Source organism: Anoplolepis gracilipes, chromosome 6 (genome assembly GCF_047496725.1).
Source record: "Anoplolepis gracilipes chromosome 6, ASM4749672v1, whole genome shotgun sequence".
Classification (NCBI taxonomy): domain Eukaryota; kingdom Metazoa; phylum Arthropoda; class Insecta; order Hymenoptera; family Formicidae; genus Anoplolepis; species Anoplolepis gracilipes.
Window position 1 is genome coordinate 12,550,573 of NC_132975.1, and position 27,856 is coordinate 12,578,428.

A 27,856-nucleotide genomic window follows, 5' to 3' on the forward strand; every position below is an offset into this window, starting at 1 on the left:
CTCAGCTATCCATAGATTGTTCGTGAGTATAATTGGATTGATATAGCGTGGCAAGATTGGATAGAAATATTCCGCCGGAAAGCTATTAAAATTCCTTATTTCCACCGGAGATTAAAATCTTCATCTTGAAGTATTAAAAAATATTGTCGCACTGTCCGATAATATCGAAGATCTCTTCTTCTGGATTGCGTTTATGCAGTTCTAACACCTTGGTTACCTACTGCCTAAGATTTATGATCATCTCGTAGTAAGTAAAATTCGTGATTACTTCTCAATTTGAAAATAATATTTAGTAATTATTACATGCACTATTGTCTTATACATATATACATAATAAAATAAAATAAATCATCATTAGACATTGATATTTCGTAAAATAATAACACATATTTTGCTTTGCTATTACATAACCGACTTACATTGTCTGGTCTTGCATATCATCAATAACAATCAACGAATAGTAATATTAATGAAATCCATTTTATTTTATGTCGCGATTTCCCTGTAAACATTCATCTTCTGCTTCAACAAAGAGTATCTCAGTTTAAAGAATTTTTCTCAAAATATTTTATCTACCAGACAATCTTTCTTGCTTTATAATAAATTATTGTATTAACAAATAACACAAATATCTCACTTAATCTTGCTCATAAAATTGTGCTATTGTAAATTTATTTGTTTTAAATTAAACTTGTTAGAAAAAAAACCACTCTTACGATTCATTGAATTTGATTGTTTTTCAGAGTAAATCGATCTCGTAAATGTCATTTACTGTTTGGTACAATATGATATCCAGCCAGTATCAAACTCTTTTATTTGCAATCGTGAGATCGCAAAAGAGATTGACGAGATTACGACTGAGAAGATGATAGATCTTTCCGTCAGGAGATTCACCAGAGAGATAAGATTCATCTATATTCTTATACATACAAAATGCTGCTCATGGATATTAAACATGTCTCGAACAAACTTTACAGAGCTGACTGTGTAAACAGTTTATGATGCAAATCATTCCGTGGCCTTCGTGTAACTATGCACACGATATTCACACGATATTTATAATAGTAATTCACACACTCTCTATATGCAGGTCATGAAAGTTTCTATGCTTTGTATATCATGGCGTTGCATGCAATGCATTAATTGTGCAAGAATTGTTGCTTATTTGTATGTAATGTATTACTCGTAGACGATTGTGGCATATTTGTTTTAGAAAAGAAGTAAAAAATTATTTCCAAAAATATGATAAATCAATTATTACGATAAAACGCAATTTTTTTTCGAAATACGTAGGTGCTTATTCAAGCGCAATGTAATATTAGAGAAACTTGATATTAATGAATTATTTATAGAAAGAATACATATTATCCAGAAATGCGATTTTCTTTTAAATTATATTATTTTTAAATGTAAATATTTTAGATTAATAAATTTTTTATAATCTAAGTTAGCATGTTATATAATCTTGTGCATTAAGATATATAACAGTAAAACGCTTATGTAATGGCAAATATAATTTATATTTTTATTTAAAGAGCAAAAAAATTTATGATACGTATAATTCTAAGTTATATTGCACTCTGTTAGATCTGTTGGCGAAACTCGCACAATTTTTTTTACAACACTCCGTTTTCTTTGCTGTCGTATTTTTCAAGTTTTCTCATGGTTGCATCTATTATTGAGTATGCGCGATGTCTCATAATAAACCTCACATTTTCTAAGTTAATAATTCACGTTTTCTTTCCCTTCGTTTTCAATGTAATGTCTCCTCAAATTACGCTTTTTCTTTCCAACAATCCATAATTATCGAGTAAAAATAATGTACGCTTTTTTGCCGTTGCAAAGAACAGTCACGTAATTGCTGATCAATAATGACCAAACCGTCGCGTAGCCAACGTATCATCGTCTCGCGTAACTCAGTGCGATCCCCGGAGTTATAGTTCCGCTGAGACTCATGCTTAATTTTCAAGCAGCCTCGCTCACTCGATAATCATTCAACTTCCCGACGTCGAGAAACGTTCCGATTCTATGCGAGATAATGCACGTGACTTCCATCAGCACTTCCGTCAAGTTCGGCCTCCGCTTCGTCGGGATCTGGCCGGGCTTGCCGTACGGGACTTTTACTTGGTTCATGTACATGACGAGTCTGGTGGTCATTATGTACTTCGAGTACGTGTACATCTTCGATCACTTCGACGTCGACAACATCTCGAATCTCATCGACGCGCTCAGCATCACGCTGGCGTGCAGCTCCGGTTTCCTGAAGTTGATATCTCTGTGGTCGCATCGTAGGTAGGGAGAAGTCTTCTTTGAACAGTTAAGGACAATATTTTTCTCTTTCTCTCTCTCTCTCTTTTTTTTTTTTTTTTTTTTTTTTTTTTTTATGCAAAGTACGCAAGTGATTTTTTACAGGATATTTTACGATATCCTACTAGCCATGGACGAGGACTGGAGCGACGTTCTCGGTCGCGACCGAACGGTATTGCGTATTATGTCGAGCAATGCCAATCTGTCACGTCATTTCTCAAACGTCTTGATCAGCATCAATGCCACCGCCGCGATTTGTTACTCCGCAAGTAGTTTTAGCCGACATTCGGCAGGCCCTGAGGAGAATGTCAATAACAGTTTGAAAGTCCTGCCTCTAAAGATGCAGTTTCCTTTCGAGGTCAACGCGTCGCCGCTCTTCGAACTTCTAGCGGTCGCTCAGTTTCTTCATGTAGTGTCAATTGCATCTCTAGTCGCCATGATAAACTGCTTAATCATCACTTTGGTGAGTTTAACCGATAAAACATAACTAATACTTGACTCGATTTTATCCTTTAATATAAGTTTAAAGATCCTTCTCTGCAAACATTAGCTAAAATTGATGTTTGTTTCTTTATAATATTATGTATTTCTTACATTTGAATATTTTTGAAGAGATCTTTCGAATATTTGAATAATAATTCGAAAGCCTACCTTCTACAGATTTATATTGATACAGATGCATTTAGGTGCTTCACGTGAGTGGACAGATCGATATTCTTCGTCGAGAGCTGTTGGCGGTTTACTGCGACGAAGATTCGCAGCGTGATTCGATCGTCTCGGATATCAGGCTTCTAATTACTCGGCACCAAAGAATAATAACGTTCTCGGATAATATCGAGGAGCTCTATTCCGACATCGCGCTGATGCAGTTTCTGTCAAATACAGTGGTTATATGTTGCATCGGCTTCACAATTATAAGCGTAAGTTGTTTAATTAATTAACCATAATATATAACTTTACGCTAAATTTTTCATACATTTTTTTCTGATCTTTTCGTTCCGATTCTCTGGCCAAAGTCTCTCGCCAAGGACGGAGCTACTATAGTGCTGTTGAAATCCGCTGTCTTTTACGTTGCTGTAACATTGGAAGCTTTTATCTTTTGCTTCGTCGGAGAATATCTCAGCGCTAAGGTCCGCTTGAAATATTTTACTTTACATATATAATGTTATATTTTATTCTTTCATAAATTTGGCCAGTTCAACGTCTACAGTTCTTGTACAATTTTTCTTGCGCTCAATGCTTCTCAAATATGTAGAAATTTTCGAACGAATGCATTCAAAATCAAATTTAGACGAAATTGATAAATTTGTATCTCTTATTTTTCCCTTTTTTTCAGAGCAAATCGATTGGCGATGCAGTGTACGAGTCGCTCTGGTATAAGTTGGCACCCGCCGAGTGTCGGATTCTATTATTTGTGATATTAAGGTCGCAGAAAAGATTGACCATCACCGCAGGAAACATTATAGATCTCTCTTTAGAAGGATTTACGAGCGTAAGAATTCTTCGCTTTGCGAATGTATGCTAGAGCAGACAGAACGTTGAGCTTTTTAATGTTTGTTAAGACGAGACGGAAAATATAAAATACCTACGCGGTCTGTTACACGAATGAAATTTATCGTTTTATTTCGACCAGGTGATGAAAGCGTCCGCTTCGTATATGTCAGTACTGCACGCGATGTATTAAACGAGAGACCAGCGGATAACAATTACTTGTGCCAAGCGCATCCATCGTGGTTACTGACGTATCGGACAGTAACAAGTGTAGCATTATATGTAGCTTGTCTGAAAAGCGCGGGAGCTGTTCTCTTCTATACTTATATATTTATATATATATATATAAATAAAGTTTATGTAAGATGTAGAAATAAATTAATAGAAAAATACATTTCTTTTGACGGATAAATACAATATAACGTAATCGTTTCGAAGAAAATGTCGATTTGTCTCGATTTATCTCGATGTATTCGAAAGGTATTCTCAAACATATTTTATATGTTCAACTTACTTTTCATACTATCGATGACGTTAGTAGAATCCATTTTTAATTTTCATATATTTTTTATATTTATAAGAAAAAAACAATAAATATATTATAAATTTATGTTAAATCGAATTTATACGCACATCGTATTTCGTCTTTTCCATCACTCACGTTCACTAAGTGACATATACACGCTGTAAATAATTATCCCTCGACGATCCGGACGTATCAATTAAATTTTTCCCTCGGACCACTTGGGGCTCATTTTCTTTACATTGTACCGTTTTAAAGCAATCTATTCGACCAATTATCTCGCACGATTTTTCCAAAGGTCTCGCATGACTCTTGAATTTTTTAGATTCAAAGTGATCCTAGGAATCGAGTGTTCTAGCTTTTTTTTTCCTCGTTATCTATATCCACGTTTATACCTCTATTACTTCTATTGTTACAAACTCGTCCAGCAATTTCACTCCGTCAGGAATATCTTGTGAATATTTCCTATTGGTTCACGACGAAGGTGGGGAGTCGATAACGCGCAGCGATCCTCTTGTATTCACTCGCGTTCATCTCGCGTGCTCATCCATGTGTTCGATATTGCCGCACGAGATACATGGTCGGCTTCTCGACAGAGTTTCAAAGTTTGCAGGCGGTATCGATGTAAAGGGACATTTCGGTCGAAAACGTTTCCATTCAAAGGCAGAACACTGAGAATGGACACGAAGATCGATTCGACTATCCTCGACGGGACTGTCAGTCGTTCGATCGAGATCGGTCTCCGCATGATCGGCGTTTGGCCCGACTCGTCCTACGCCTTCCTTCGTCGCGCTTTTTGGATGATTACTCTGACGATGGCGCAGACTTTTCAGTATCGCTATTTTGTCATACACGTCCAAACTGACGATCTGTCGCATCTTATGGACGGTCTGAGCACCACGATGTCCTATAGCTTGCTGTTGCTGAAACTTATGATATTCTGGATCAATCGACGGTGAGCTGTCATTTGATAAAAACGACATAAAAATTATAAAAATAAAATAAATAAATAAATAATATTATGCAAAAAATATAATTAAATAATGATCAGACTCATGTGATTACATATGACATTTTAACACGTGTATCGAACAATTTAACACATGTCAAGTGTCATGAAAAATAGAGGATTCCTTCTTTTCGTTTGTATGAAAATTAATGAGAATTTAAAATAGTCTCACCACGAAGAAATCCGTCCTCTGTATTCTTGATCTCTCTGATAGAATTGTTTCTTGTAGGATATTCTACGATATCCTGACGATGATGGCTCGCGATCGAAGCGAGTGCGCAACCGACTGGGCCGCCTGCTCGATGTCGAGGACGGTCTATGTCTCGCATCGGTCCTCCAACCTGATCATCGGTCTCTACTCGATGTCGGTGTTTCTCTACGGCACCGGCGTACTCGTTGCCCACGCCGACGAGACCAACGAGGAGGCCGACGATGTGCAGCTCGTGGTGCCGGAGCGGGAGCTGTTTCTTAAGATGGAACTACCCTTCGAGTCCAATGTCTCCCCAGTTTACGAGGTCGTCATGGTCACGCAGTTTTTTCATCAGCTCGCGGCAGCCACGATAGTCGGCGTATTGAACGCGTTAATTGTTTCGCTGGTGAGTGAATATGGTTTAAATCGACATGAATCTAAAAGAAAAAAATTCGGAAATATAGAGCTCATCTCTCTATTTTTCTGTGTAAATTTTTTATTTTTTGTTTTTTTTTTTTTCGTGTAAGCAATTGTTCAAAATGCAAAAAAAGAAGTTATTTATTTTATACTTTATTTAAAATTTAGAGACACAGATTGGAATCTAATTTCTAAATTATTTATGATTGAATTAATATATTACGCCAACTATATCGCGTAATTATACCGCCTGATAGAAATGCATAATTTATATAAAGAGTTTAGCAGAATAATAAAATAAATCAATCGGATTTTATCGCTTGTTATTGCATTGTTCGAGATAATGAATATTCCATATTATTCATCCGCTTAATAAGTTACTTCATTTACTTCATTTCTGGATTTTCATTTATGGATAATGAAAAATATTCTAGTGAGCCTAATCGATAAATTCAATATAAATCTCTTTACATTTCTGCTCTTAACCTCTTTTATAATAAAAATTTATACATATATATATATATATGTATATATAATTATGTATATATAATGTATTACGCACATATATATTTTCTTTTATTCACAATACTAATTATAATTATATTAATTATAGGAATTTAATTCTATGAGAGAGATAGTTCAAATTTCTCTTATTAATTTATATTGTTACCTCTTTTATTAATAAACTTTTGTATTGGTAAAGTTATTCTTTGCGTTGAATTATGACGATATCGGGAACACACTGCAGGGCGTTGACCGCTATTTTTAGATTCTTCACGTAGGTGGTCAAATCGATATTATGTGCCGAGGGTTGGTAGAAATCTCTTCAGACGACGACGCGTTCGACTTGCAAGCCACGACTATCAAGGCATTAATATGTCGACATCAGAGAATTATCGCGCTGTCAGCTGACATTGAGACTCTATTCTCATATATAGCTTTAATGCAATTTTTGTGGAATACTTTGGTCATCTGTTGCCTCGGATTTTTAATTGTAACGGTGAGCAATTGCTTTGTAACATGCACGAATAAATGCAAATAATATTAAATTGCCGTTATATATACATGGAACATTTCTATATTTGATACTGACGGCTCCTCGATATGCAATAAAATGTCAAAATACTCGATATTCGAATATCCAAAATAATTGATGGCACTCATATCTGGGTTTTAAAGTATTCTCATTTCGTCCGACATTCAGAACATTTGACATGCATTATTTTCGACCATGTTACAGTCGATAGGCGACACGCAAGGCTCAACAATGTTGATCAAATCCCTCTTTTTTTACGCTGTCATCACTTTGGAGGCGTTCATTTTTTGTTACGCTGGCGAATATCTCAGCGCCAAGGTCAGAATGATATAATCACGAATATTATCCTTTTTATAAAAATTTCATATTCTCTATTTCATAATATTCACAATTAACACAACAATGCTTTGATACAATTATTATAATGTGAAAAAAATCGTATGCAAGTACAATAATTTTGGTGTTTTTCAATTACAAGCGTGCTTTTGTTACAACTCTCTGTGTCAGTATAACTTTTTTTATAGTACTTTTTGTAATAAAAAAATTATCTAGAGTATTTCATATAAAAACTTTTTAATACATTGTATGAAGTAATAATTCAAATAATTTTAGTAAGCTTTTAAAAGCTTAGCGCTATATTTTTCTCTATTATAATTCTTAATTAAAGTTAATAATCATTAAATATAAATAAGTAAGTAAGAAAGAGGCAATAGGAGCGAGGAGATGTGAATCAAAATTATAAGTTTTTTATATAGGTGATGTGTCGCAGGTATATTGACATTAAGTACATTAGTAACGTTCTATACAAAGACGGAAATTTAAATAAAAATCTGAACGTTTCGATTCATATTTTGAATCCTTTTCAGCATAATATATAAAACTTTTATTAAATAAAAAATTATTTAAATTTCCGTCTTTGTATAGAATGTTACTAATGTACTTAATGTCAATATACCTGCGACACATCACCTATATAAAAAACTTATAATTTTGATTCACATCTCCTCGCTCCTATTGCCTCTATCTTACTTACTTATTTATATTTAATAATTCGGAGCTCTTTCTGTAATCTTATTAATAATCATTGCAGGGTAGAATGATCGGCGATGCAGCGTACGAGGCGAAGTGGTACAATTCGAGTCCCACGCAAAGTCGTACTTTATTACTATTGATTTTGAGATCGCAGAGAAAGTTGACTATTACAATTGGAAAATTTATGGATCTCTCTCTAGAACGTTTCACGACAGTAAGATGCATTTGGAGAATTGCATTTCTCTCTACTGTGTATCTGGCAGTATAAAACTTGCACTTATTTCAAAAAAAAAATACGTGTTGCGTTAATCTGTCTTTCCATTAATTTAATTCACAAATCATTGATAAAAGAGATAATATATATTTTTGAAGTACATATGTAAGAAACACAGTTCCAATTTCTTCTTGTTTTTTTAATCTTTTATATCAGATTTCCTTTTTAAATTTTTACAAAGAACTTGACTCGCACAAAGCACAAATCTCTATTTTTCATTTCTTCTATTTTATCTAGATTATTAAAGCATCAGCGTCTTATGTCTCCGTGCTGCATGCTATGTCTTGAAGATATAGCGAATATAGTAGAAGAGAAGCGAGAATATCCCCTCCATGTATATTTGTAGCTACAAGAGAAACGCAACGATTTTCTCGCGATTCTAGCAATTGAATGGCGTTCCAAGAATATTATCGATTTATAAGATATTATCTCTCACATGTAAAAACTACATCAATATATCTTAACAGAGAATTGATAATTGCGTCGCACTTTTTATAGATAGATAGATGTCTTTGTGCGCGGATCTTCTAGGGACTTCCTGTCGTGAGAATTCTCATCCCTCACGCTTTCGATTTTTCCTTATAAATTTATGCTTCACAATTCCTGCCTCTCATTTCTTTTTGCCACTCGAAAGTTCCAAGTATTGCGCGCACACATTTTACTGCCGTGCATTCGGCGCACATTTGTCTTGCATTTTTAATGCAAATAACGGACACCGAGTGATGCATACACGAGGGTGCCTTCGTATTTATCTGTTCTTTTCTAATCGCGGCAATTATTGAGACATTAGTTCATAATTTTTCTTCGTGACTTTTAAGAGACAGTAAGAAATTCAATGAAAATACGCGGAGAATAACTAACGGTGGCTGACCGAAGTGGGGCCGAGTTACTCGAGCGCTGAGTTGGTAGAATTTTACAGTTTCGCTGAGACCTCTCAACTGATCGTGGACTGAATCAGAACTATCGATTATGCTATATGTTCCGATGTTTTCTTTCTAATCGATGACACTGCTAAATCTAACGTTCCGTCAGCGTGTCATAATTTCCACTGAAAATATTTGAACCATCAATTTATTAGAATTAAATAAAATCCTACATATTGCAAATTAACGTCTGTATCTAGATGTCAATAATGTAGAAAGAAAATAGGAATTTTTATCAAAATTAATGACAAATCGCGATTGATGCTACACTGAAAGAGAAAGAGAAAGAAAATCGTATAAAACTGACTTATTTAAATTCAATAAAGAACGAGATGGAATTGATGACTACTGTGAGCCCCTCCGTGGAATATGGTCTTCGCGCGATCGGTGTATGGCCGGGTACACCATGCGCAATCTTATTCGAAGTCTTCAGCATATCGTCGATGGTGGTGTTTCAGATATTTCAGTATCGATACGCGATCGTAAACTTTGGACAAGAAGACCTTTCGCTCCTCATGGACGCGCTAAGCGTAACTTTCGCTTACACTCTCCTGCTTATCAAAATGATTATTTTCGCGTTCAACGCTCGGTAAGCTCCTTCTATCGCGATGCACACTGATGTGAGCACAAACTTAAATTCGCCAAAAATGTGATCCTCTACTTTGCAAATTTTGCAAAAAAAACATCATTTTTTTATTCAAATAAAATTTACCCTTGACTCACCGCGATAAGAGTCATGTTATCACATATAACTACATATTTCAATGTCTCTCTAAATAATTTATCATAGTCTGCTGAACGATATCATAATACGCGTGGTCAAGGACTGGGAAGAATGCGATATTTTGGACAAGTCTACGATGAACAGGATGGCTTACACCTCTCGTCGGTTTTCCAATATAATAATCTTCTCGCACACAATATCGGTATTTTTTTACGCCACTGGTGCACTTCTTAAACAGAAGGGCAACAATCAAACTGACCCTCGAGAACTCATTGTTAAGATGGAGTTACCCTTTGAAGTTGAAAGTACGCCAATATATGTGACAGTGCTCATTACGCAGTTCCTTCATCAATCGAGCGCAGCTGCTATGGTGGGTGTACTGAATTCCTTTCTAATAACATTGGTGAGTATAATTATGCTTTATCACTTATGTATCGATATTAAAAAAAAACTGCAAAAAAATTATTAGATACAAGATGCAAGAAAAAGAATAAATTTTCATATCATTTTAAGCCATTTCAAATATATGCGAACAAATAATAGACATATAATGAATAATTAATATTAATTATGATAAAAATTTTAATAAAATATTAATTCTAATATTACAAAAAAATTTTACTAAAAAATTAAAACGACAAAAAAGTATTTATTTATATGTTTTAATTAAATAAAATTAACTAAGATCGCTGATTGCAGGTTCTTCACGCGTGTGGACAAATCGATATAATGCGGCAAAAATTCAGTGAAATTAATGAAAAAAAGGAACGAGACGTCACAAAAGACATCATGAAAACATTGATTGTCCGACATCAGAGGATTATCTCTTTCTCCAAGAACATCGAAGCTCTCTTCTCGAACATCGCGCTGATACAATTTGTATCGAATACTTTGGTTATCTGTTGCCTAGGATTTCTCATCGTGATCGTAAGTATAATAAAGTAAGGCAAATTTCTCGGGCAACACAAAGCATTCGAAAATTACAGTCAATCGGTGTACCGGGTGGCTCGATGATGTTGATAAAATCCGTATTCTTTTACTTCGTCATGAGCTTGGAGGCATTCATATATTGTTTCGTCGGGGAATATCTCAGTACAAAAGTCAGTATAAACTATAATGTAATGCAGATATTGCAATGTTGTCCTCGTGAGAAGAATTTATCGTGCGTTTCAGGGCGAAATGATTGGAGATGCGGTGTACGAATCGAACTGGTACGAATTGAATCCAAGTCAGAATCGAGATATCCTTCTCATGATAATAAGATCACAGAAGCACTTGAGACTCACGATCGGAAAGGTCGCGAATCTTTCCCTCAAGCAATTTGCCGATGTAAGAATTCAATAAATTGTAATGAAAATGACTAGGAACATTTAAAATGTTATCAATGACATTTTGATAACCGTTCTTTTTCGCGACGGTCGTAACTGCTTTTATCATGTTGCAGATTGTGAAAGCTTCGGCGTCGTATGTGTCGGTGTTGCATGCTATGTATTAAAAGTTTAAATGCGTGCTTTGTGTGCGCCGCTTATATCTCTTCTCGTACAGAGAGATATACTGTTATTACTAATCCCAGTCGTTTACGCGATTAATAATTTTCCTATTCGAAAACGGAGTTTTACATTAAATGTACGCATGCAAAAGAGCAGTGAATACATCGTTTGAAGACCATCGATTCGCAATAATTTTTACAATGTGTAGGGACAAAATTATAATTGCAACATTAAACTTTTCCATTGATGTATTTTACTAAACTCAGTAAACGCCAAAATAAAAGCATTCAAGCAAAAACTCTTTTCAATTTAATTACCCACCGGTAAATTATTTTAATTAACCCTTTGCACTCGTAATATTTCGAATACAGTAGCAATACAAATAACTGAGTGCTGACAAGAGTGTAAAGGGTAAAAGTCTTAAAATTGAATTCCAGATTCTTGAAATAAAATTACAATTTATATATATATATACATATATATATATATATATATATATATATATATAGATGCGTGTGTGTGTGTGTGTGTGTAAAAAAATATTATAACAGTGCTTTTTCTAAACATAATTTCATAACATTAATATAATTTAATATTAAATTTAAATTTTTTCAGCTTGTGATTAAAAGCACGATATTACGCAAAAACTGTCTTCCAGTATTATTCTCGCCTGACTTTGAAACGCTGTTCGGCAAAAATCTATACCTTTTGTTGCCTATGCTTTTGTCATTTAACATCAAACTGTACGGTTTTCTCGTAACCATGTACAGCACCTGCGATCCTCACACTAGTCCCTTTGTCGCAACAAATTGATGCGATGTGTCATCGTCTTTTTTTCTTAGAGTCTTTACAATTACGGTATCTGGCTGTGTGTTTCGTTTATCGTGTTATTTGAATTATACGGAATTATAATGCCGAGTACAGCGCAAGTCTTTCAGCACGTGATGGTGAACGTTTGTCTTGCATTTTTAATGCAAATGACAGATAGCGACCAAGCGATACGTAGACGAGAAAATGCATAGACGTCTTCGCCTGGTCTTTTTTTGCAACAGCTATAATCATTGAAGAGATATCGGTAATGAATTTTCTTTTTTATGCAACTTCCAAGTAATGATAATAATTACAAATACATAATGAACGATCTTTACTGGTCGGTCTGGCAGAAGTGGGAGTTATTCGAGTTTAATCCACAGAAAATTTTACAGTCTCACTCAGACTTCTCGACCGACTATATATTTATCCACTGGATTACGACTGGTCGAACATGTTGCGACCGGAAGTTTCGACGCTCCTCTTGTAACCGATGACCTTACGAGTTTGAACGTGCAACCGTGTTGTAGTTCAGTGTAAAATACTTAAGTTACATCGTAACAACCGTACGGAGTAAATAATCCTGGGTAGCGCGAGTCTTGTCTCCTTCTATATTATAGCCTTATCCGTATAATGTAAACCGACAAGAGAAAGGAAACTGAGTTAAGATTAGTGCTATCGTATCGTAAGTCTGATTTATTCCGGTTCAATGAATAACGACATGAGATCGATGAATACAGTGTGTAACTCCGTGGAGTTCGCCCTACGCGCAATCGGCGTATGGCCGGACACGTCATACGCAATTTTGCGTCGAATCTTGTGCCTATCTTCGATGGTAATATTTCAGACTTTTCAGTACCGATACTTGATAATGCATTATGACGACGAGGATCTTTTTGTCCTGATAGACGTAATAAGCATAACTGTCTCTTACAGCATTGTATTTATCAAACTGACAATTTTTGCATTCAATACGCAGTAAGCTTTCTTGCAACTAAGTGTAGTAACTTAGCAAATAAGCAGAGTCTTTATGTCTTAGATCTAAATAATAGTAAATTAAAAAAATATAACTTTTTTATTGCACATGCATTTTACTCTGCTTCGATTTGCAATGATATTTCACGAAATAATCAATGTTGCAGCTTTATATATGCTGTTCAATATTTCTTAAAATATTATAGTTTGTTCAGCGAAATCATAGCGCGCATAGTGGAGGATTGGACGAGACACGACGTCTCGGAAAAGTATACAATGACCAGAATAGCTTACATCTCTCGTTGGTTCTCCAATTCGATAATCACCATGTACGCGACGTCGGTTCTCCTTTACGCTACCGGTACTCTGCTTAGGTATAAGAGTAGCAATCAAACAGATGATCGAGAACTCCTTCTCAAAATGGAGTTACCTTTTGAAATTAAGAACACATTAGTGTATATAGTTGTTTTAATTATACAGTTTGTTCATCAGACAAGCACAGCTAGTACAGTAGGCGTGTTAAACTCCTTGTTGATAACACTAGTAAGTCTTTTTTATAATTTATCGATATTTCTGCAAAAAGAGATGGCTCAGATATGACCGATGAAAAAAATTCTAAACGAGATTAAAATATCAAATACGTATTAATAATTATTTGTTTTTTTCAATCCAAAGGAAATAAATTAATAATACAAGCTACATAAAATATTTCATGCTTTTAATATAAGCCATAAAATTGAACCGAGCACATGCCATGATTTAGGTGCTTCACGCCTGTGGGCAGATCGATATAGTGCGACAAAAGTTGAATGAAATCACACGGAAGAACATCGAGCGGGATGTCACCAAAAGTATCATGAAGATGTTGATCGTTCGTCATCAGAGAATTATATTGTTCTCCAAAAATATCGAGGGTCTCTTCTCGAGCATTGCGCTGATACAATTTGTCTCAAACACTCTGATTATCTGTTGTCTAGGATTTCTCATTGTGATTGTGAGTACTCTGTAGTAACAAAATTTTTAGTAATAATTTTTTGAAATACAAGATTATTTCAACATTTTTAGTCAATCGGTGTCCCGGGAGGATCGATAATCTTAGTAAAATCTGTATTATTTTATTTTGTCATCTGCTTAGATGCATTTATATTTTGTTTCGTCGGAGAGTATCTCAGCACAAAGGTTAGTATGCAATACGTGCTAAAAAACGTATAGATTACTATTCTAGGACAATTTTATTACGTTACATTACAGAGCAGAATGATCGGTGACGCGGCATATGAATCTGTTTGGTACGAATGGAATCCGAATCAGAATCGAGATGTTCTTCTAATGATTGTACGATCGCAGAAGCACTTGACACTTACGGCGGGAAAGTTTGTAGATCTCTCTTTACAGCAATTTACCAACGTAAGAGTTTAGTCACATAATAAAATTGGTTACGAAAATCTATATAGATATTTTTTAATACATGTAATTGTGCGCATCTTATTATGATTGATGTTTTGACAACCGAATGACGTTTTCCGGTCATGCTGCATGATATTCGTGAATGTCGACCGTAATTGTTTATATGTATCATGTTGTAGATCGTGAAAGCATCAGCGTCATATGTGTCGGTGTTACATGCGATGTATTAAAGTACATTGTGCATTACCCGCCGCTTACGGCCTCGCGTGCAAAGGGATATAGTACTCTTTTACCGCCAGCCGTTTACACGATTAACAATTTTCCTATTCGGAGAGACTCGTCAAGTATACACGTGTAGATGAGGAGTGTCGGTTCTTCGCATCGATTCTTCTGACAGTTTTATTTTACTCGCAGTGCATAAACAGAAAGCTATAAATACAATATTGGGCCTCAATCGATGTATTTTGTCGATCTTGATAAAAACCAAAATAAATGCATTTAATTATTGTTTATCTTACAAGATTCCAAATTTATATCTTTTAACAAATTAGAATATATATATATATATATATATATATATATATATATATATATATATACAATATACAATACACACATACACATATACAATTACATATATACAATATTAGAAATATTGTGAAAGTTGATTACATATTACAACTTTCTCTTTGTATTTGTTACGTAATCAAAATTATCGTGTAATGAGATAAAAAATGTAGTGATTTTTCTACTTATTAACAATACTTTTCCAAGATATTTTTACTTAATTCTTTAAATTTACGATTAAAGATGTAACGTGAAGAAAAAGTTAAATGAAAACAAGATGATATACACGTATAGAAAAAATATCAAAAATATATATACTTAAAAAACAGGGTTACACACATACATATATAGAAAACAGAGTTATACAGAAAATACAAAAAGAAATATATAAAATTAATTTCATACATTGTCTATTTTTTTCTCTCCTATTTTATATATATAATGAGTTCTATTATGTTGAAAAAATATTGTCTACAAAATTACAGTTGCATTTTTGTACGACAGACACATATTTAACAAATAATGTTTGGTTCATGCCAAATAACAGGAGCTGTGTTCGGTTGTCGCCACAAGGAGATTTCCGTTTTAGAAAAACGACTTGATAACGGGATGATTAATCTTTCAAGTTTCTAATAGTCTTCTACCCAGAAGATGTGGATAGCCAAGTTAAAATGAATAATTATAATTGGCCTTTACATTTACGATATTTAGTCGTTTGTATCGTCCATTGTACTATTAAAATTATCTTGAATTATGAAATCGAGTACAGCACGAGGCACGGGTCTTTCAGTATGTAGCGAGGTAAACGTTTGTCTTGCATTTTTAATGCAAATGACAGTGACCGAGCGTTACACACGACAGAATGCACTGACGGGGCTGTTTTTTTTTTGCAACCACTATAATCATTGGAGAGATATCGGTTTATATTTTTATGCGACTTTCAAGATTAAAATAATTGCGGACGGAATTGCGGAATTGGAAATAATTACGACGGAAATGCGTAATAAACGATCTTTACTGATCGACTATAGTAGAAGTGGGAGTTACTCGAGTGCTCCAAAGAAAATTTTACAGTTTTGTTCAAACTTCTCGATCGATTATATTCACCCACGACTGAATTACAGTTATACTGCAATCGGAAATTTCAAGGCTCCTCTTTTAACTGATGACCTTAGGAGATTGGACGTGCAATCACGTTGTAGTTTCAACGCAAAATACTTAAGTTACGTCGTAATAATCCGAGTAGATAATTTCGGTCTAGTGCGAATTCTGTCTGTATTATAATTTTATTCGTATAATGTGAACCGACAAGAGAAAGGAAACTGAATTAAAATTAGTGCTATCGTAAGTCTGATTTATTCCGGTTCGATGAGTAACGAGATGAGATCGATGAATACTGTGTGTAACTCCGTGAAGTTCGGTCTACGCGCAATCGGCGTATGGCCGGACACGTCATACGCAATTTTGCGCCGAATCTTGTGCATATCCTCGATGGCAGTATTTCAGACTTTTCAGTACCGATACTTGATAATGCATTTTGGCGACGAGGATCTTTTTGTCTTGATGGATGTATTGAGCGCAACTATGGCTTACAGCCTTCTGTCTATCAAGCTGATTATTTTCGTGTTTAACGCTCAGTAAGCTTTCTCGTAGTAGTAAGTACGATTTCCAAAACGAGCAGATTCCGAGTCTTTATATCTTAGATCTAAGGTTGTAAATTGTAAAAAATGTAACTTCCTTTTCTCTCTCTATCTCTCTAATTCTCTAATAAATTTTATGCTCTGCTTCGATTTGTAATTTCGCAAAATAATCAATGTTGCAGCTTTATATATGCTGTTCAATATTTCTTAAAATATTATAGTTTGTTCAGCGAAATCATAGCGCGCATAGTGGAGGATTGGACGAGACACGACGTCTCGGAAAAGTACACAATGACCAGAATAGCTTACATCTCTCGTTGGTTCTCCAATTTGATAATCACCATGTACGCGACGTCGGTTCTCCTTTACGCTACCGGTACTCTGCTTAGGTATAAGAGTAGCAACCAAACAGATGATAGAGAACTCCTTCTCAAAATGGAGTTACCTTTTGAAATTAAGAACACATTAGTGTATATAGTTGTTTTAATTATACAGTTTGTTCATCAGACAAGCGCAGCTAGTACAGTAGGTGTGTTGAACTCCTTGTTGATAACACTAGTAAGTCTTTTTTATAATTTATCGATATTTTTGCAAAAAGAGATGGCTCAGATATGACCGATGAAAAAAATTCTAAACGAGATTAAAATTTCAAATACATATTAATAATTATTTGTTTTTTCAATCCAAAGGAAATAAATTAATAATACAAGCTATATAAAATATTTCATGCTTTTAATATAAGCCATAAAATTGTACCGAGCACATGCCATGATTTAGGTGCTTCACGCCTGTGGGCAGATCGATATAGTGCGACAAAAGTTGAATGAAATCACACGGAAGAACATCGAGCGGAGTGTCACCGAAAGTATCATGAAGATGTTGATCGTTCGTCATCAGAGAATTATATTGTTCTCCAAAAATATCGAAAGTCTCTTCTCAAGCATCGCGCTGATGCAATTCGTCTCAAACACTCTGGTTATCTGTTGTCTAGGATTTCTCATTGTGATTGTGAGTATTCTGCAGTAACAAAATTTTTAGTAATAATTTTTTGAAATACACAAGATTATTTCAACATTTTTAGTCAATCGGTGTCCCGGGAGGATCGATAATCTTAGTAAAATCTGTATTATTTTATTTTGTCATCTGCTTAGATGCATTTATATTTTGTTTCGTCGGAGAGTATCTCAGCACAAAAGTTAGTATGCAATACGTGCTAAAAAAAACGTATAGATTACTATTCTAGGACAATTTTATTAAATTACATTACAGAGCAGAATGATCGGTGACGCGGTATATGAATCTGTTTGGTACGAATGGAATCCGAATCAGAATCGAGATGTCCTTCTAATGATTGTACGATCGCAGAAGCACTTGACACTTACGGCGGGAAAGTTTGTAGATCTTTCTTTACAGCAATTTGCCAACGTAAGAGTTTAGTCACATAATAAAATTGGTTACGAAAATCTATAGATATTTTTTAATACATGCAATTGTGCGCATCTTATTATGATTGATGTTTTGACAACCGAGTGACGTTTTCCGGTCATGCTGCATGATATTCGTGAATGTCAACCGTAATTGTGCATATGTATCATGTTGTAGATCGTGAAAGCATCAGCGTCATATGTGTCGGTGTTACATGCGATGTATTGAAGTACATTGTGCATTAGCCGCCGCTTACGGCCTCGCGTGCAGAAGATATAGCACTCTTTTATTACCGCCAACCGCTTACACGATTAACAATTTTCCTATTCGGAGAGACTCGACGAGGTTAATAAATCAAGTATGCACGTGTAGATGAGAAGTGTCGGTTCTTCGCATCGATTCTTCGGACAGTTTTATTTTACTTGCAGTGCATAAACAGAAAGCTATAAATACAATATTGGGCCTCAATCGATGTATTTTGTCGATTTTGATAAAAACCAAAATAAATGTATTTAATTTAGCCAAAGCGTTTATTTTACAAGATTCCAAATTTACATGTATATCTTTTAATAAATTAGAAGTATATATAATATATACACAATATACAATATACATATACACATATCCAAATACATATATACAATATTAAAAATATTGTGAAAGTTGATTATATATTACAACTTTCTCTTTGTATATGTTACGTAATCAAAATTATTATGTAATGAGATAAAAAGTGTAGTGATTTTTCTACTTATTAACAATACTTTTCCAAGATATTTTTTACTTAATTCTTCAAACTTATGATTAAAGGTGTAACGTGAAGAAAAGGTTAAATGAAAACAAGGTGATATACACGTATAGAAAAAATATACAAAACATATATACATAAAAAACAGGGTTACACACATACATATATAGAAAACAGGATTATACAAAAAATACAAAAAAAATATTATATAAAATTAATTTCATATATTGTCTATTTTTTTCTCTCCTATTTTATATATATAATGAGTTCTATTATGTTGAAAAAATATTGTCTACAAAATTACAGTTGCATTTTTGTACGACAGACACATATTTAACAAATAATGTTTGGTTCATGTCAAATAACAGGACCTGTATTCGGTTGTCGCCACAAGAAGATTTCCGTTTTAGAGAAGCAACTTGATAACGGAATGATTAATCTTTCAAGTTTCTAATAGTCTTCTACCTAGAAGATGTGGATAGCCAAGTTAAAATGAATAATTATAATCGGCCTTTACATTTACGATATTTAGTCGTGTGTATCGTCCATCGTACTATTAGAATTATCTTGAATTATGAAATCGAGTACAGCACGGGGCACGGGTCTTTCAGTAAGTAGCGAGGTAAACGTTTGTCTTGCATTTTTAATGCAAATGACAGTGACCGAGCGTTGCACACGACAGAATGCACTGACGGGGCTGTTTTTTTTTGCAACCACTATAATCATTGGAGAGATATCGGTTTATATTTTTATGCGACTTTCAAGATAAAAATAATTGCGGGCGGAATTGCGGAATTGGTAATAATTACGACGGAAATGCGTAATGAACGATCTTTACTGATCGACTATAGTAGAAGTAAGAGTTACTCGAGTGCTCCAAAGAAAATTTTACAGTTTCGCTCAGACCTCTCGACCGGCTATATTCCCCTCACGAATGGTCATGCTGCGACTGGAAATTTCAAGGCGCCTCTTTTAACTGATGACCTTAAGAAATTGGACGTGCAATCGCGTTGTAGTTTCAAAATACGCAAAATTCTTAAGTTACGTCGTAACAATCGGAGTAGATAATTCCGGTCTAGTGCGAAGTCTGTCTATATTATAATTTTATTGGTACAATGTGAACGAGAGAGGAAACCAAGTTAAGATTAGTGTTGACGTATTTTAAGTCTGATTTATTCCGGTTGGATGAGTAACGAGATGAACTCGATAAATATCGTATGTCACTCCGTAGAGTTCATTTTGCGCGCAATCGGTTTCTGGCCAAACACGTCATACGCAATTTTGCGCCGAATCTTTTGCCTATCCTCGATGGCAGTGTTTCAGATTTTTCAATATCAATATTTAATTATGCATTTTGAAGAAAAAGATCTTTTTATCATGATGGATGTAATAAGCATAACTGTCTGTTTCAGCCTTGTATTTATCAAGCTGATAATTTTCGCATTTAATACTCAGTAAGCTTTCTTGCAACTAAGTGTAATAATTTAGAAAATAAGCAGAGTCTTTATATCCTAGATCTGAAAAATTGTAAATTAAAAAATATAACTTTTTTATTGCAAATGCATTTTACTCTGCTTCAATTCGCAATGATATTTCACAAAATAAATTCATGTGCAGCTTTATATGTGCGTTTTAATATTTCTTAAAATATTATAGTCTACTGCATGAAATCTTAGCACACATGGTCGAAGACTGGAAGAAACGCGATGTCTCGGAAGAATACACAATGACCAGAATGACTTATATCTCTCGTCGATTCTCCAATTTAATAATCACCATGTACGTGATGACGGTATTTTTCTATGCTACCAGTACTGTGTTTAGATATAAAAGTAGCAATCAAACCGATGCTCGAGAACTGATTGTTAAGATGGAGTTGCCTTTTGAAATCAACAGCACATCAGTGTATATTGCTGTCCTATTTACACAGTTTGTGCAACATACGAGCACGGTTAGTGCAGAAGGCATGTTCAACTCTTTGCTGATAACACTAGTAAGTTTTTTTTTCTTTAATTCATATTCTCGATATTCTATAAAAAAAGATAGCTAAGATATGACACTATTGAGAAAAATCTTAAGCAAAATCAAATAACAAATATACAATATATATTAATAATTAATGCATTTTTTCTTTTTAATCTAAAAAATAAATTACAAGCTATGCAGAGAATTTTCATGCTTCCTATATGGGGTGTAAAATTGAACCGAGCGCATATCATGACATTTAGGTACTTCACGCCTGTGGGCAGATCGATACAGTGCGACAAAAGCTGAGTGAGATCACACGGAACAACATCAAACAAGATGTCACCCAAAGTATCATGAAGACGTTAATCGTTCGTCATCAGAAAATCATCTTGTTCTCCAAGAACATTGAGAGCCTCTTCTCAAGCATCGCATTGATACAATTCGCCTCAAACACTTTGGTTATCTGTTGTCTAGGATTTATCATTGTGGTCGTGAGTATTCTGCGCTGTAACAAATTAATTTTTTTTGCAGTGTAAAATATGTATTTAACATCTTTAGTCAATCCGTGTTCCGGGCGGAACGACAGTGTTAGTGAAATCTGTGTTATTTTATATTTCCATCGCTTTAGACGCATTTATATTTTGTTTCGTTGGAGAGTATCTCAGCACAAAAGTTAGTATGCAATACGCGCTATAAATCATACTGAATGCTGTTCTATGATGAAAATTTATTACGTTACGTTACAGAGCAGAATGATCGGTGACGCGGCGTATGAATCGCTTTGGTACGAATCAAACTCGAATCAAAATCGAGATGTCCTTCTAATGATTGTACGATCGCAGAAGCAGTTGACACTTACGGCGGGAAAGTTTGTGGATCTCTCTTTGCAGCAATTTGCCAACGTAAGAGTTAATCAAATAAAAAAATTGATTATGAAAATTTATAAATATTTTTTAATACATGTAATTATGCGCGCGTTTATCATAATTGATGTTTTGACAACGGAGTGACATTTTCCAGTCATACTGCATGATATTCGTGTATGCCGACCGTAATTGTTCATATGTATCATGTTGTAGATCGTGAAAGCATCAGCGTCATATGTGTCGGTGTTACATGCGATGTATTAAAATACATTGTGCATTACTCGCCGCTTACGGCCTCGCGTGCAGGGGGATATAGTACTCTTTTACCGCCAGCCGCTTACACTATTAACAATTTTCCTATTCGGAGAGACTCGACGAAGTTAATATATCAAGTATACACGTGTAGATGAGGAGTGTCGGTTCTTCGTATCGATTCTTCTGATAGTTTTATTTTACTCGCAGTGCATACAGCTAAGCAGACAGCTTTAAATACAATATTGGTCCTCGATCGATGTATTTTATCGATTTCGATAAAAACCAAAATAAAAGCATTTAATTTTAGTCATGTAAAGCGTTTATCTTACAAGATTTCAAATTTATTTCTTTAAATAAATACAAAGTATACATATACACAATATAGAAGATATCGTGAAGGGTAATTATATATTACTTGTTTTTCTTTGTATATTTTACGTAATCATAATAATTGCATAATGAGATACAAAATTATTGTGACTATTTTTCTATTGATTAACGACAATTTTTCGAAATATGTTTTATTTCATTTTTCAAACTTACGATTAAAGATGCAACGTGAAGAGAGATTTACATGAAAACAGGGTTATATATACACACACATATAGAAAACAGAGTTACACAGAAAATATAGAAGAGATGTTATGTAAAATTAATTTATTATATGATCTATTATTTTCTCTCCTATTTAATATATGTAATGTATTATATTATGTTGCGAAAGAATACTATGTACAAAATTACAGTTGTGTTTATGTACGGCAGACACATAGCAAATAATGTTTGGTCCATGTCAAATAATATGGAACTGCGTTTAATTCGCCACGAGGAGATTTCCGCTTTTACAGAAGCTGTTTGATATAACATGATTAATCTTCCAAGTTTCTATAATCTTCTAAAAAGAAGACGTGGCTAGCTAAGTTAAAATGAATAATTGTAATCGGCCTTTACATTTACGATGTTTAGTCGTGTGTATCGTCCATCGTGCTATTTTAATTATAGTGAATTATAATGTCGAGTACAGCACGGGTCTTTCAGTAAGTAGTCAAGTGAACGTTTGTCTTGCATTTTTAATGCAAATGACAGCGATCGAACGTTGCGTACAACAGAATGCATTGACGCGGTTGTTTTTCTTTGCAACTGCTATAATCATTGGAAAGATATCGGTTTATATTTTTTTGCGACTTTCAAGATGGAAATAATTACGGACAGAATTGCAGAATTGAGAATAATTACGACGGAAATGCGTAATGGATGATCTTTATTGATCGGCTGTGATAGAGGTGGGAGTTACTCGAGTGCACCAAAAAAAAATTTTACAGTCTCGTTCAGACCTCTCGACTGATTATATTCATCCTGAATTGACAGTCATGCTGCAAACGGAAGTTTCAAGGCTCCTTTTCTAATTGATGACCTTGTGAGATTGGACGTACAATCGCGTTGTAGTTTTAGTGCAAAATATTCAAGTAAACATCTGTACGGAATAAATAATTCGGTCTAGTGCGAGTCCTGTTTCCTTCTCTAATATAGTTTTATTCATATCTAATGTAATCAATGTAAATTGACAAGATAGAGAAGACTGAGTTAAGATTAGTGCTATCGTGTGGTAAGTCTGATTTATCCCGGTTCGATGAGAAACGAAATAAACTTGATGAGTACCGTCTGTCACTCCGTGGAATTTATTCTGCGCGCAATCGGTCTATGGCCGGACACGTCGTACGCAATTTTGCGTCAAATTTTGTGTATATCCTTGATGACAGTATTTCAGATTTTTCAATATCAATATTTGATCATGCATTTTAAAGAAGAAGATCTTTTTATCTTAATGGACGTAATGAGCGAAACTGTGGCTTACAGCCTTGTACTTGTCAAGATAATAATTTTTGCGTTTAATACTCAGTAAGCTTTTTCGCAATAAAGTATAGTAAATTACAAAATGAGTAGAAGCTTTAAATCATAGATTTGAAAAGTTGTAAATTATAAAAATATAATTTTTTTTAATGCACATGCATTTTACTCTGCTTCGATTGGCAATGATATACATAAATTCATGTTGCAGTTTTATATATGACTTTTAATATTTCTTAAAATATTATAGTCTGCTGAATGAAATCCTAGCGCACATGGCCGAGGACTGGAAGGGACGTGACGTCTCGGAAGAATACACAATGACCAGAATAGCTTACATCTCTCGTCGGTTCTCCAATTTAATAATCACCATGTACGTGACAACGGTATTTTTCTATGCTACCAGTACTGTGCTTAAATATAAGAATAGCAATCAGACCGATGCTCGAGAGCTCATTCTTAAGATGGAATTACCTTTTGAAATCAAGAGCACATCAGTGTATTTTGCTGTCCTATTTACACAATTTGTTCATCAGGCGAGCGCGGTTAGTGCGGAAGGCATGTTTAATTCTTTGCTGATAACACTAGTAAGTTTTTTTTTTCTTTAATTCATCAATAATTCAATAAAAAACATTGCTAAGATATGACACCATTGAGAAAAATCTTAAGTAAAATCAAATAACAAATATACAATATATATTAATAATTAATGCATTTTTTCTTTTTAATTTGAAAAAGAAACTAATAATAATACACGCTATGCAGAGAATTTTCATGCTTCTTTTGGGTTGTAAAATTGAACCGAGCGCGTATCATAATATTTAGGTGCTTCACGTCTGTGGGCAGATCGATACAGTGCGACAAAAGCTGAGTGAGATCACACGGAACAACATCAAACAAGGTGTTACCGAAAGTAACATCATGAAGACGTTAGTCATTCGTCATCAGAAAATCATCTTGTTCTCCAAGAACATTGAGAGTCTCTTCTCAAGCATCGCGTTGATACAATTCGCCTCAAACACTTTGGTTATCTGTTGTCTAGGATTTATCATTGTTGTTGTGAGTATTCTGCTGTAACAAATTAATTTTTTTTTTCAGTGTAAAATATGTATTTAAGATCTTTAGTCAATCGGTGTTCCGGGCGGAACGACAGTGTTGGCGAAATCCATGTTATTTTATGTTGCTATCAGCTTAGACGCATTTATATTTTGTTTCATCGGAGAATATCTCAGCACAAAAGTTAGTATGCAATACGCGCTATAAATCACACCGAATGCTGTGATTCTATGATGAAAATTTATTACGTTACGTTACAGAGCAGAATGATCGGTGACGCGGCATATGAATCGCTTTGGTACGAATCAAATCCGAATGAGAATCGAAATATTTTTCTAATGATTGTACGATCGCAGAAGCGTTTGAAACTTACGGCGGGAAAGTTTGTGGATCTCTCTTTGCAGCAATTTGCCAACGTAAGAGTTGTTCAAATAAAAAAATTGATTATGAAAATTTATAGATATTTTTTCATATATTTTTGATTGTGTGTCTTAACAAGAATAATGTTTTGACAATCGTGTGTCGTACTCTGGTCATACTGCACGATATTCGCTTATATATCGACCGTAATTGTTTATATATATTATATATCATATTGTAGATTGTGAAAGCATCAGCGTCATATGTGTCGGTGTTACACGCGATGTATTGAAGTAGATCGTGCATTACACGCCGCTTACGGTCTCGCGTGCAAGGGGATATAGTACTCTTTTACTATCGCCAGCCGTTTATACGATTAACAATTTTCCTATTCAGAGAGAGACTCGACGAGGTTTCACATCTAGTGTACACACGTGCAGACGAGTAGGAGTGTCACGTTTACCGAGGCATCGATTCTTCTGATAGCTTTACTTGGCTAGCAGTGCATAAGCAGAGAGCTATAAATGCAATATTAGTCTTTTCGATCAATGTATTTTGCCAATCTTGATAAAAGCCAAAATAAAAACATTTAATTTAGTCATTTAAAGTATTATTTTATCTTACAAAATTCTAGAATTATTTCTTGAAATAAATGTAAGTATAAATTCACGTAATATAAAAAATATTACAAAAGTTGATTATGTATACATATAATTTTTTTTTTGTATACATTACGTAGTCAAATTAATCACGTAATGAAATAAAAAATTATTGTGACTACTTGTTAGTATTCATTAACAAAACTTTTCCGAAATATTTTCAAATTAATTTTCAAGCTTACCATTAAAGCTGCAGCTTGAGAAGAACGTTACACGAAAACAGAGTTACAAAATATTACGGAATACTTTGTGATAATGAGGAAAGATTGCTCGTTGATCCTTCTTCGTCACTGCTTCAACCTGTAGCGTCGCCATAAAATTGTTTGAGCCTGCATGCAACCACCTACAGCACCAACTGTGGCCAGTCTTTCCATCGCAAGAAACTCTTGCGATACGTCTTCGCTTTCTTTCCTGACATTTCCCCCCACGACGTGCTCCCCCAACAGCAAAACTTTTCAACATCGCTGCCCGTGGAAACTGAGTTTCTCCCTGCACTCCATGCTTATTGTATTTTTAAAGGGAGCGTGTAATTGCATCGCGATTGGAAGAATGGAATAAGGGGAAGTCCCGTTTTCGTGATTCATAATAATACATTTTTTTTTTCACAGAAATATATATTTAAGTAATAATTGAGTCAGTGGTCAATGACACGCGCGGTTCGGTCATTGACTCGCAGGCAGACATTATCGTTTCGTAAAATTATTCGTGAATATATACAATAAAATAACGCACTTTTTGTCGGAAGACACATAGTATTTAAAAATTATATTCAATTAATGTGCTGGATAACTCGATGATGTTGATAAAGTCCGTGTTTTTCCTATAAATAAAGCGCTTTTCCTGTATATATATTTTTGCAAAATATTAATACCTATATAATTAATATTAATTTTAAAATTCAATTTTTCAAGCTTGTGATTATATATAAGGACACAATATTATGCAAAACCTGTCTTCTATTGTTCTCATCTTCGAAAAAGTCGCTTGACAAACTATATCTTTCGTTGTCGCATGCTCTTGTCCTGCAGCGGCAAACTGTCCGATCTTTTTCGTAACCATATACAGCACCAATTGTGATCCTCACACTGGTCTCTTTGTTGCAACAAATTGCTGCGATGTGTCACCGTCTTTCTTCCACCTCACGATCCTTCACAATATGTTTCTCCAATGAAACTTTTCAACTTTGCGGTGAACATTTCGTGAGCTGCGTTCCTTCTTATTTTGTCCGCGTTGCATCTTTAAAAATGCAGCGCACAGTTGTATGGTGGTTGAGCATTCAAAGAAGAAAAAAACATTTTCGATATCCACTTTTATCGTTCATAAATTATAATCTTTTGTGTGTTATAACAGATATATATGTATATATATATTTGACAAATAATGATTATGATTCCAGATTACGTTTAATCTGCAAACAGCTTTTAATATTAAAGATGTTTGATGAGATTGTAGCGTGATCGATTTTCGAAGCATTTTTTTTGTTACCTTCTAAAGAAAAGATGCGAGCAACCACGTTTAAACTATTGAATAGATTCGGTCTTCACGTTTACAATATCTGCCCATATGCAATAATACTATTTAGATTATAATGATAAGCACGCCTCAGGTCTTTCAGGACCGTTATGTAGTGACAAATATGTCTTTTGTATTTTTAATGCAAATGACAGATAGTCAGACAGTAGACAGATGATTCGTCCACGAGGGAGCATCTTGGTAATTATCTTTGTCTCTTTTTTGCGACACCGTCAATTATCGATGCATCGGTTTATAGCTTTTACTCATGACTTCAAAGATAAAAAGAAATGTGACGGGAATAAGCAATGAATAATTTCTATTGATCGATTACTGTTAAGGTG

General features: G+C 34.4%; 5 protein-coding genes and 1 long non-coding RNA gene across 9 annotated transcripts; 5 read left to right on the forward strand and 1 right to left on the reverse strand.

Annotated features, from left to right (window-relative positions):
* Positions 1-1,860: 1,860 nt before the first annotated feature.
* On the forward strand, positions 1,861-4,190 carry LOC140666714 (odorant receptor 82a-like). Its single transcript, XM_072894205.1, has 6 exons — positions 1,861-2,292; positions 2,413-2,770; positions 2,994-3,227; positions 3,324-3,437; positions 3,644-3,799; positions 3,941-4,190. Exons 1-6 carry the CDS (start codon positions 2,039-2,041, stop codon positions 3,989-3,991), a joined length of 1,167 nt encoding a protein of 388 aa, XP_072750306.1. The 5' UTR covers positions 1,861-2,038; the 3' UTR covers positions 3,992-4,190.
* Positions 4,183-6,712, reverse strand: LOC140666719 (uncharacterized). The gene is made up of 3 exons (XR_012046824.1): positions 6,608-6,712; positions 5,503-5,957; positions 4,183-5,250 (listed from the first exon to the last, which is right to left on the reverse strand). It is a non-coding gene; the product is annotated as an uncharacterized lncRNA (long non-coding RNA).
* Positions 5,187-8,656, forward strand: LOC140666718 (odorant receptor 4-like). Of its 4 annotated transcripts, XM_072894212.1 has the most exons (6): positions 5,190-5,276; positions 5,545-5,926; positions 6,707-6,937; positions 7,178-7,291; positions 8,064-8,219; positions 8,517-8,656. In XM_072894212.1, exons 1-6 carry the CDS (start codon positions 5,203-5,205, stop codon positions 8,565-8,567), a joined length of 1,008 nt encoding a protein of 335 aa, XP_072750313.1. In that variant the 5' UTR covers positions 5,190-5,202; the 3' UTR covers positions 8,568-8,656. The 4 variants fall into 4 exon arrangements, 3 of the variants coding, with proteins under 3 accessions (XP_072750314.1, XP_072750313.1, XP_072750312.1); XM_072894213.1 differs by lacking the exon at positions 8,517-8,656 and having other exon boundaries at positions 5,187-5,276; positions 5,560-5,926; positions 8,064-8,353; XR_012046823.1 differs by lacking the exon at positions 8,517-8,656 and having other exon boundaries at positions 7,178-7,475; positions 8,064-8,085.
* Positions 8,657-9,513: 857 nt separating this feature from the next.
* Positions 9,514-11,695, forward strand: LOC140666716 (odorant receptor 10-like). Its single transcript, XM_072894209.1, has 6 exons — positions 9,514-9,791; positions 9,993-10,329; positions 10,626-10,853; positions 10,913-11,026; positions 11,100-11,255; positions 11,371-11,695. The coding sequence occupies exons 1-6, from the start codon at positions 9,535-9,537 to the stop codon at positions 11,419-11,421; spliced, it is 1,143 nt and encodes a 380-aa protein (XP_072750310.1). The 5' UTR covers positions 9,514-9,534; the 3' UTR covers positions 11,422-11,695.
* A 937-nt stretch (positions 11,696-12,632) lies between these two features.
* LOC140667112 (uncharacterized) lies at positions 12,633-18,698 on the forward strand. Its single transcript, XM_072894801.1, has 9 exons — positions 12,633-13,204; positions 13,408-13,744; positions 13,965-14,195; positions 14,267-14,380; positions 14,453-14,608; positions 17,593-17,823; positions 17,897-18,010; positions 18,085-18,240; positions 18,418-18,698. The coding sequence occupies exons 1-9, from the start codon at positions 12,936-12,938 to the stop codon at positions 18,466-18,468; spliced, it is 1,659 nt and encodes a 552-aa protein (XP_072750902.1). The 5' UTR covers positions 12,633-12,935; the 3' UTR covers positions 18,469-18,698.
* A 690-nt stretch (positions 18,699-19,388) lies between these two features.
* Positions 19,389-25,910, forward strand: LOC140667016 (uncharacterized). The gene is made up of 9 exons (XM_072894644.1): positions 19,389-20,442; positions 20,645-20,981; positions 21,217-21,447; positions 21,515-21,628; positions 21,703-21,858; positions 24,751-24,984; positions 25,051-25,164; positions 25,242-25,397; positions 25,583-25,910. Exons 1-9 carry the CDS (start codon positions 20,174-20,176, stop codon positions 25,631-25,633), a joined length of 1,662 nt encoding a protein of 553 aa, XP_072750745.1. The 5' UTR covers positions 19,389-20,173; the 3' UTR covers positions 25,634-25,910.
* The last annotated feature ends 1,946 nt before the right edge of the window (positions 25,911-27,856 follow it).